The sequence below is a fragment of the Drosophila navojoa genome, chromosome 3 (assembly GCF_054131105.1).
Source record: "Drosophila navojoa isolate 15081-1374.11 chromosome 3, UAZ_NAV_1.0, whole genome shotgun sequence".
In the NCBI taxonomy this organism is placed as follows: domain Eukaryota; kingdom Metazoa; phylum Arthropoda; class Insecta; order Diptera; family Drosophilidae; genus Drosophila; species Drosophila navojoa.
In genome coordinates, this window is record NC_142891.1 from 9,725,099 (window position 1) to 9,736,222 (window position 11,124).

An 11,124-nucleotide genomic window follows, 5' to 3' on the forward strand; every position below is an offset into this window, starting at 1 on the left:
AACAATATTTTCTGATATTTTTTAATTTAATTTATTCAAAATTTATCGCAGTACCATCAAGCAAAACTTATGAATTTAATTTCCACGTCGTCTTAAATACACCGAATGGCAAGTAGATTTTGAGCATTTTCTAGCACTGTTTACTCAAACGAAATACTCATTGCCAAAGCTACTCGTATCGGTTGCTGATATTTCGAGTACAAGAGTAACATAGCATTAACAGTAAACAAAGCGTACGCCAACACGAAAGACGTGTTTGCTCCACGCAGTTATATACAAAATTCAATTTTTACGTCGAATTGACAACAACTACGCAAATTTGCAAATTGAACAAAAGTAGCGCACAATGACAAGGCGTATAGATGAAATGCAATCCAGTTGTCCTTTGAAAATTCACAAATGAACCAAAGATGCTTATATAAACGTGCAGAACTTTCACGAAACTATTACACAGAAAATAAAAGGGAACATCAAACAACAAGAAACAAAATGAACAACATGCACAACGTTAAAGCCCCAAAATAAATGTACAGAGGCACGCGAAAATAACTGCATCAGTGCAATTGCTAGGCTATTATGCAAACAATTGCTTCAAATTCAAATACACATAACTAAGGGGCCTTCAAAGAACAAAGAAGTTAAGAAACTAAATTAAACGAATCGATTAGCGTGACGCGTAACAGAAGTCAAGTGTTTTAGTTAATATTATTGACTTTTATTTAAATCAACATGGACTCGGGCAGCATTATGGATATTTATGCCATTTATTTGTTTCGACCCGGAAGTTCGCCCGTTGATTGGTGCGAGGGCAATTATTTAATATCTTCAAATATCGCAGAGTTCGTCAACACGGTGCGTATGTATAAAGATATATGTCTGTATGTATGTGTCCCGTTATGTGTCAGTCATAAATGAACACTGCATTTGCAGAAAGAGATTCACCACCACATCATCACACCCATAGACACACTCACACCCTCACTCTCATACACTTACACGCTTATAGCCTGCTGTAAAGCCTTGACCTTTTCGCATGCTTGTGAAATCTCACACAGAAGCATGCCAAATGTAAACAAAGCAGAGATGCTCTTAGCAAACACTTGTCAACACTTGCAGTTACAGTTATTTGCACACACACAGGCTGCCACAAGTGTGCGACAATTAAGCATAACTGAAATTATTTACGAAATTCTAGTGTGAAATTGATAATGTAAAATTATGATTAACAGTTTACTAGTACTATTGGTTTCACGATTTTGTTACTGCATTTTCTTATCGCTGTTTCGTATTTGATTACTTGAACTAATTATTTATCACAAACTAAAACTCAAAGTTCATGCGTAATACGCTGATTCCTTTGTGTGGACAAGAATCAAAGTACGCGTGCACTCATATTATTTGTCACTGATTTTCCCCGTTTATGCTATCAACTAAAGTTTAATTTAATATTTTTGGTTTTTGGTTAGCGTAATCAAAACTTTTTAGAGTATACAATGTATTTTATAATGTATACATATGTAAGATTATTAATAACAATAAATAGAAAACTAAACTGTACTAGCCGTGCCGGATACGAGAGTATTAGTAAATTCAGTTTAGTGTAGAGATTTGATTGATATTGTAATAAATAAAAAAAAAAAAAAAAATGAGAAACTCACAGAGATTATGGTATAGATAGAGTATTTCATTAGATTAGCCTGTATCAGAATTACTTTTCATAATCACAGAGATTGACCGTATGATTATAATTCTTATATTTAATATTTAAGCCACATAAACATGTAAAATTTAAAAACATTTTATACTAAGTATACTGAATATTCAAATAAAAGTCGTAAAGAAACCATAAAAAAATAATTTAAGGAAAATAATAATATATATAAAATGCATTATATATTTCAATACATATTTCTCCAAGTTTATTTTCTTTAAGCAAAAACATCTGTTTATTTCGCTTCTCATTATAAATTGTACACGTCAATTTTATCTAATTGGACTGATATGTATGTACACATATATAAAATGTGATTGATGGATACAGATTTCCCACACAATATATTATAATATCAATCAATAAATGTGAAGTCTTTCAGATAATGCACGGCATAGATATACACATATATCATATATATTACCTCATGTCGCTGTATCTCTACTAAAACAAATAGAATTTTTGTAATTATCAAAATGTGTGCTTCAAGTGTCATTATCATTGTTATTGCATTGCTAACTGTGAGCTAGGTCTAATTATATGCAATGCTAATGCTAATAACAATCCTGCGGTAATGAATGAAACTTTTAGCTTTTTTATTATTCTGAGTAATGGCTAACTTATTGTTTTCCTTTGTTTCTACTGCTATTTGTTTATAAGACATTGCGGCCAAGTGCAATAAGTTAATGAGCTACCTCAGGGCAACTCACATATACTATATTTCAGATTTCAAATACATCAAAATCTTACATGTATTATATAAATATCAAGACTGCCTCGCCTAGCCACATTTCATTCTGGCCTTTAGCTTTGTTAAATGTATTTTCTAAAAACACAAAAGTGTGTACAATTTGCCTCCTTCTGCTTCCTCCTATACACAATTTAAAATTTTTATACCCTGAACCCATTGAAAATGGGAAATCAGGGTATAATGGTTTTGTTAAAATGTATGTAACAGGCAGAAGGAGGCGTGGCAGACCCCACAAAGTATATATATTCTTGATCAGGGCGACGAGCTGAGTCGATTTAGCCCTGTCCGTCTGTCTGTCCGTCCGTCCGTCCGTCCGTCCGTCCGTCCGTCCGTCCGTCCGTCCGTCCGTCCGTCTGTCCGTATGTTTGAACGCGTCGATTTCAGAAGATACAAGAGCTAGAGACTTCAACTTTTTTTTAAAATGTCCGTATATATCACGCGGATATCGAGTTTATCACTAAAAAACGATAACTCATTCCGATACTTTTTTATCGATAAAAAACCTTATCGAATATCACTTAAATAATTATATCTCCTACATCTTTCAAGCTAGAGTCTCCAAATTTAAAATGTATATTAAGACGCATGTCATACAATTTCGGTTTTTGTTAAAATTTACCCCCCACCCCCAAATCCACCCCCTCACCCTAATCTTTGTAAAAGTCGTATATCAAATACTAGAGACTTGTGCTTCGGTATACACATACATTTAAACAATATGAATACGTTCTGAAAGTATCATTCCGATCGTACGTCTAGAAATTAAATTATTCAACAAATAAGTTCTCCTAATATTGCCAACACTGCAGCGCAACCCAAGCGCAATCGCCTGTATATGTGAGTGTGTGTGTGTGCGTGTATTTGTTTGCATGAGTGCGTGTGTGGGTGCTAATTATTATTGAAATATCAGTTGCTTGTAGGGTTCAGGGGATCTCGTAGTCGAGCAGTCTCGACTAGAGCTTTCTTACTTGTTTAATTATGCTTTTGCTTGATAAATTATTCTTGTCATTCTTTGTTCTCGTGCTTCGGGTGAAAACATGTTCAAATGACACGAACTGAAAATTGCTTTGTTTGTTTTGTAGAGTGTTAAGTGTGTGGAACAAATTGCATGACAAACTGTTTGACACACTTACATGCACAAGCACATACATATGTACATACTCAAATATCAATTTATATATTTGCTTAATTTAATTTTAATCTAGATTAGCTCAACGGCTCACTGATTTCGGTTTGGTTAGGGTATTTGCTAGTCGTCCATTATGTCTCATAGTATTCGACCTATTTTACGAGTTTCTACAAAGCTTCATGAATTAATGAGTCCACCTTTCTTTTTTGCCAGCGCATTAGCTAAACCCATCTTTGAATATTAATTATTTTCGGCAGTTTTTTGTTGTTTATTACCTACTTTGCAATTTTAATTTTAAATTGTTTATTTATTTAAAATTTGAGTTTGAAATTATATTTGTATTATAATAAAATTTTATTTGGTATTTTGTATATATTAAAAATAATAAATTTTAATTCTATTTAAAATAAATTAATTTATTTTAAATTCTTTACTAATATTAACATTATTATTTAAAACTACAATTTTAATATTAAATTTTGTATGAATTTAAAATTTTCATTTTTATTTAAAAATCATCAGCCATAAAGCTACTATTTTTTAATTAAAAAAGTACTTGCAATTATTCTATTATTATATTACTGTGAATGGAGCACGCAAAAGAAATTATACCGTACGGCATTTAATAATAATGACGTATGTATTGTAATCATTATTTTTGCGTCGTCAGCGAGGTCCTCAGTTTGTTCAACTTCACATGCTATTTTAGTGACGAATTTATTAATTTTAAAGTTCATTAAAATTGGAATTAAGTACAAAATTATTGCCTATATTTTCTAGTTATTTAAATTAAAATATTTTCTCCCAACTGTAGGCCATATGTTTTTGAATCTTATTAATAATTGAAACACATTTTCATTGCTTTTATCTTTTTGCCGCAACAGTTCAGCAACTTTCTGTTTATTCTACTGCCGCCAGTGCTGATAATGCTGTTTAAGGAATACGGAAAATTCGTCACGCCCGGAATACATTTGCTGTGGGTTCTGCTAATTGTCGTGGGCCTGAGCTCGATGTATTTCCATGCGACGCTGAGTCTATTGGGACAGCTGCTCGATGAATTGGCCATATTATGGGTGTTTATAGCCGGATTCTCGCTCTTCTATCCCAAGCGCTACTATCCCAAGTTCGTGAAGAACGATCGGTAAGTTTGTTTGATAAATGATATTATATGCAAAGAGAATTCCTCCATGATAGATAGTTTCTAACGCTTGTCTACTTAATATAGGAAAGCCTTTAGTTGGCTCATGCTGATATCGGCCATTATCGCGACGGCTTTGTGCTGGTGGAAGCCCATTGTAAACGCCTTTGTGCTGATGCTCATGGGCGTGCCGACAATGATAATGCTCTACAGTGAGCTGCAGCGGTGCGTATGTCCCACCCTAAAACCACTTGCCCTACACACCACCTACCTGGCTGATAAGCCGTCTCATTTGGGCCTTGTTGACCGATAACTGTTTAGTCATATATCATTAATTTCTTTTTCTACCGACCGCTCATTCCTTATCAATTTCATGCATGTTTAACAAAGCCCATGGGCTTTATCAGCTCGAAACAGGTAGACCCATTGTTTAATCTATATCTATTTACGTTGGCTTCCAATACATCATACGACGTTTATAATAAATCGAGTTAAAGTTCATTAGAAGCTTGCCTTGAAAATAGTTTTAGTTCATTAATCAAGGGATATTTATAAAATTGATTGCATTTTTAAGCAAGATTATTCAAAAGCTCATGTCTGAACCTTTTCATAAATTCCATTTTGTTTAGATAAGTTCGAGTTTGAGCTCTAAAGCACCACTTCAAACGTTTCCATTCCAAATCAATTATAATTGAGAATTCTAATCAAGCAAAAGAGTAATTGCAAATCTATAAAGATAAGGCATTTCGGGTTTTACAACCTTATACAATAAATCAGATTGTGATTGCTGTAGGTAGCATCTAATAAAAATACTATATAATGACATAGAGTTTATACATAACTAAAATACAATTCTATTCATATATATATATGATTTTATATGGATTTGCATTACACCTAAATTTAATATGAATTCTTTTCTTAAAACTTGTTTAAATATAAATTTAATTCTGCACTTTTAAATAATATATTATAGTTTTATAAGCTAAAGAGCTTTGGAGCTATTAAAATAATATAATTTGGATATCATAAATATATAATATATACATATACGGAAATTTTAAAAGAAAACAAAATTTCATTTTATATATGTAGCTGTTGGAGAAGAAAAAATTTTGAAAAATTTAAATATAACAAAGATTCAACTTAAATTTTATTTTTATTTCTATTTTTTTTTAAATACATATTACAATACATTTTCAAGCAAATCCCTATCATCCTATCATATATTATCATTTATTCATTATAAAATAAAAAATATAGAAAATTTTAATCCTTGCCTTCCCTCTGTAGAGTTCGTGATCAGCGCGTCTATCGCCTCGGCCTGAGGGCGACAACAGTTTGGGCCGTGGCCGTGTTCTGTTGGATCAACGATCGAATGTTCTGCGAGGCTTGGTCCTCGATCAATTTTCCCTATCTGCACGGCTTCTGGCATATATTCATATTTATCGCCGCCTATACGGTGCTGGTGCTCTTCGCATATTTCTATGTTGAGTCGGAGCTGCCGCAGCGTCAGCCCTTGCTCAAGTATTGGCCAAAGAATGAATTCGAATTCGGTATACCCTTCATATCGATCCGAAATCCAGGTAAGACACTGCGTAACACGATCTAAGATCTATAATACAAATAAAAGACATAAGTACGTATGCCATGTCAGATCCAAAGCGTAAATTGTAACCAAAAAAGAAAAAACAAACTTTAACAAATAAGTCAAATATAAATAGCGAAAATTGCTTTAGCTAGCTGATAATTGTAATACGTATTTTTAGATCATAGAGCACATCACATGGTTTTTTGAACTAGTTGTCAAATTGTAGCTAATTTATTGTTGGTTTTGGAAACTGAAGGTTAAGGCTGTTGGAAAAAAGAAAGTATATTGTTTAAGCTATGTTTGAAGTAATTCTATTGTATTACCTAGCAACTAGTGTATACTATATAGACCTAGTGTAATATATACATATGTAAACACATATCCCATATTGAGAACTTTAAAAGTCAGTAGACTAACTGCTTGTTAAACCGCTGATCAGTTGCCGAAACAGGAACTCTCGAACGAAACTCGTTTTCTACTTGAACCTCCCCTTTCCCCCATGTGCATATATATACACAGACTGTGATATGCTCTAGCTGACTCACTGCGACTCGGACTTCCAAATGTTGAAAATTGTAAAAGTAATTTACGTTCCTATATTATTTGAATTGAGAGCCATTTGTGGGTACCTGAATATCTTACTGCCTTAAATGATGAATGTAACCTTTGTTCGAGAGTCTTTTGTTTCCCAGCTGCCATCTAAGTATAATACTAAATGCCTGCATATGCAATTTGTACTACTAACACTACACTACTAATCCCCGTAGTTTGCTACCTTAGATTTGGTTCAAAAGTAAAGTATAAAAATGCCTTTAACAAAACATATATATACCAACAATTGCTGATCCCACAGATTCGAAAGATTGGCACATCTATTGCAGCTTATACATGCAGGATTACGACAATGACCTAAAGGCTTTGCGCTAAGAGTTTGAATGCTCTTATCAATTCTATTTATACTATTCCAGCGAGAATCATTTGAAACGTAACAAGAAAACAAATGAGGAAAACGAAGAGTTTACAGAGAATTAAAAAATACCAAATTAACAGATATATATTACGGATAAACATATGCTAACGGCATGTTAATATATGTTAAGTAACGTGAAATATATGTTAAAAATGAACATATATTAATGAGATGTTATAGATTAGCATCCGCTCAAGACTAATATATGTTAAGGGATGATCATATACTAATATTATGTTAGGTATAAATGCTTAACATATTTTTGCGATGTTTATATGCGAAGATAATGCCAGATAATGCAAATGTTCAAAACCACATCTTTAAACGACATATATGTTACATGTTCATAATAACATATGTCAAATACCATAACAGTAAACATAACATAATAAAAGCAGTTCAAGATTAACAGAATATATAACATCTATGATCATATGTCAATGTTAAGTACGAAAATCTGTTAAAGCCTTACATATTTTAGGAATGATCATATATTATCCTATTAGTTAACATATGTGAGTATTGACAACTATTAGTTTGCTCAACGGGAAGTTGGTGTATTAAAACTGTCTAAATTCAAATTTCTTGAGATATTGCTTATTTTCCATTTTTGTATTTAAAAAAAAAATGTAGCCTAAATTCATGGCTTAATAATGAAACATAGCTCTTATGGATATATGCGCAGATCTCAGAATATTGAATCTATTTCTATAACTTGAGAGCTTATAGCACTAAGTCTTTATAGAGCATATATTTCGTTATTAAATAAAATAAAACATGCATACAAAAATTATAATATAATTCCATGAATATTTAAATAATTGCTAAGATATCTACTGCCAATCCAATATATAAAAATTATAAAATTGTAAATCTTTTTAATTTTTGCTCGCAATCAAAAAGTATATAAATTCATTACCCATTTATTTAAATATAAAAATAATTTCAAAATAAAAATTAAGAAAATCAAGCAATATCTCAAAAGCAATTTTTATACCATTTCCAACTGCAAAATTCTGTAAACTCTTCAAAGAAAATTATAAACAGCGTTTAGCATAGACAACGTGATATAAATTAGTGTTAAAGACTAAAGCCTAAGCAACGCATAATAATATGTGTTTGTATATCTCTAATGCTACCAAAAATCACTTATGAAATAAATTATACAAACTTGAAACAATTTTTATTAAATATAGTGAATTCGGGGCCGCTCAACAAGAGAGAGCAATAATAAAAAGTTTGTAGCTGCCATTTAAAAATCTACTTAAGAGCAATTAAATTATTAGAAAATTAAATATATTATATAATTATATATGATAATGATATGAAATGTACTGAGCTAATAAATGAAGTAAACTAAATTTACATAATAAATCACTTGCAGAAAAATCAATAAATCATTTTTTTTTTTACAATATTTATTTAATTCCATTTGAGTACCTAAAATAATGTTATGCGCATATATTGTCTTTATAAGTGTATAAGTGTATATACTTTGTAAATCGTATAACTCGCTTGATAATAACTACAAACATATTATTTATGTGCAAAAATTCACAATTTTAGTTTTGTGCTGCACTGAGCATTGGTCGAAAGAAAGATAAACGAAATAGAAATTCGAAAGTATTCCCTCAGTTAATCTGAATCCGATGAGATATTGGTGCACGAATCGTGTGCCGTACGCTTATTTATTGCACTATAAAGTCCATTCAATTGGTATGGCCCACGATAGGTAATTATATTCTTTGGCGTTTCGAAAATTTTCACTTCATACAGTAGCTCCGGCTTCTTGAGATGTGTGCGTATATTGTCCCAGATATAGACAGCCAAGTTCTCCGTGGTGCTGGGCTGTATGTATATAAGTTTACAGATTAGTATATAGCACATTAGATATGTTTTTATATTTACAATTTTGGCAAAGTATTCGACATCCTTGTCGAGATTCTTGTGATCCAAACGTTTCATAATCACCGTCTCAATAGCATCCTTCAATTCTGTTATATTAAGCACCATGCCGGTTCGCTGATCGATGGGACCACGCACAGTTAGTTCCACTAAGAAAGTAAGAAGGCAAATTATAAAATTAAACGAATATTACAAGCAAAGAATAATAAGAGCTTCAGTTAGCATCAGGATTTATATTATGGTCAATATTTATATGAACAGAATTTTGGATTAGTTTGAATTTGATGCTTGATGAAAGGTTCCTTTATATAGCCTCTGACAAGTCTAAATTCTTTTGAAGTTATATATCGATTTTTCTGATTATATTCATCTAGTCAGCTTTCGCTAATTAAAGTCTGCTGTTGCAGAACAGAAAGCTAATATATTTTTTCAGTATTCAAGTTAAGTTAAGTTTAAAGAATTATTTAGACTGTCCAAACTATAAGTATATGACCTATATGACATGCTGTTAAAAAAGCTATCTATAGATTTTCTTCTTATATTCTCATTCAAGTCAGAGCCCCTTACCTATAAGGACCTATAAACCTCTGCAAATATATATAATTTATGTAATCTATTTGTCCTCATAAAGGAAAATCCACGACTTTGCACCACTATCTGTGCAAACTGAATTACTACAGCTTCCTTATGTTTCAATGAAAATAGCAATAATTTCGAATTACTTTGCCACTTGCTCTAAAAACATAAATTTAATGATTGTTGAACTTGAACATGGGTTGATAAGCGAGCTTGTCGGCCAAGGTCTGGCCATATGGCATAAACACATTTAAATCATCTCGAATTTCCAATGCCTGCGGTTAACGCTTCAGCAAATCAGAGTAAGTGACATATGAGAAGGGCTGCTGCTGCTACTGCTAATCGTTATCTAATCACGCATTTAATTAAAACACATTTATAATGTAGACAAATATAGATATACATGTATATGCAGATGTACCTGTATAGTTGTGTCCGTGTCCATGAAAATTGTTGCATTTGCCAAAGATTTCCAAATTTTCAGCATCGCTCAATTGAGGACTGCCACAGAGCGAGGGAGGTAGAGTGAATGCGAAGGAGATACAAATTTACTTAGCAAATTAATATCAAGTGCAGTGTCAATTGGTTCAATTGTAATTGAATTCACTTATTATTATTTATTACCTGTGCAGGCGATGGCAAGCGCTAAAGGTTTCGCGTCTTGTTAGAAATGCAACAGGTTGTTGGGACATGCTGGCTTGCTTTGTTTATTATTGGTCGATGTCGTTTTGAATGGCTTCCTATTGCACGTGCGCTTGCACTGTTTTGCTACAAATGCAAAACCTGCTTTAGAAACGCGCTTATTTATACGTACTCAGACTGAGTTGATCGATGGAGCGTTCGTCTATGCGGGGGCAAAACAAGGTAGTTCTTATCAAAGAATTTAATATTTATGGTAGATTGAAACACTTACAGTTTTAGTGTATGGTGGCGGTAGCAGCGTTTACTAGCTTATTCGATTTTCAGTTTTGGTAAATAACAATTTAAATCTCAAATAAATTCTTTTTGTATTTTGTCTACGTCGGCTACATGCAAGTAGTGCAACGCAAAACAACAAACGCAAAAGTATCGATGCTATCTTAGCATCGATAATAGTTGACGCCAGGCAGCACTGGCAAATTCAAAATGTCAAAGTACTGTAGCGGTCTTTTCTAATTGCACCTAAGACGAGATTAAGGAATAAATAAATGAAAAGTACTTAATGTATAGACTTGCGCGCATATGTGCATTCTATTATTATTTATATTGTATAAATTCGATTGAGCTTAAAATAAATTTGACACTTTTCCTTTTAAATTCAGCCCAATTGTTCAATTACTTAAAATAATATGAAAATAATATTGTCATATATGT

The 11,124-nt window shown here is 32.2% G+C and overlaps 2 protein-coding genes across 2 annotated transcripts; one reads left to right on the forward strand and one right to left on the reverse strand.

Moving 5' to 3' along the window:
- The first annotated feature begins 17 nt into the window (after positions 1 to 17).
- Positions 18 to 7,321, forward strand: bwa (alkaline ceramidase). Its single transcript, XM_030384903.2, has 5 exons — positions 18 to 852; positions 4,476 to 4,732; positions 4,817 to 4,954; positions 6,023 to 6,315; positions 7,174 to 7,321. The coding sequence occupies exons 1-5, from the start codon at positions 730 to 732 to the stop codon at positions 7,245 to 7,247; spliced, it is 885 nt and encodes a 294-aa protein (XP_030240763.1). The 5' UTR covers positions 18 to 729; the 3' UTR covers positions 7,248 to 7,321.
- A 1,595-nt stretch (positions 7,322 to 8,916) lies between these two features.
- On the reverse strand, positions 8,917 to 10,862 carry pr (6-pyruvoyl tetrahydrobiopterin synthase purple). Its single transcript, XM_030384912.2, has 5 exons — positions 10,685 to 10,862; positions 10,396 to 10,615; positions 10,193 to 10,272; positions 9,199 to 9,344; positions 8,917 to 9,138 (listed from the first exon to the last, which is right to left on the reverse strand). Exons 2-5 carry the CDS (start codon positions 10,461 to 10,463, stop codon positions 8,926 to 8,928), a joined length of 507 nt encoding a protein of 168 aa, XP_030240772.1. The 5' UTR covers positions 10,464 to 10,615; positions 10,685 to 10,862; the 3' UTR covers positions 8,917 to 8,925.
- Between the last annotated feature and the right edge of the window lie 262 nt (positions 10,863 to 11,124).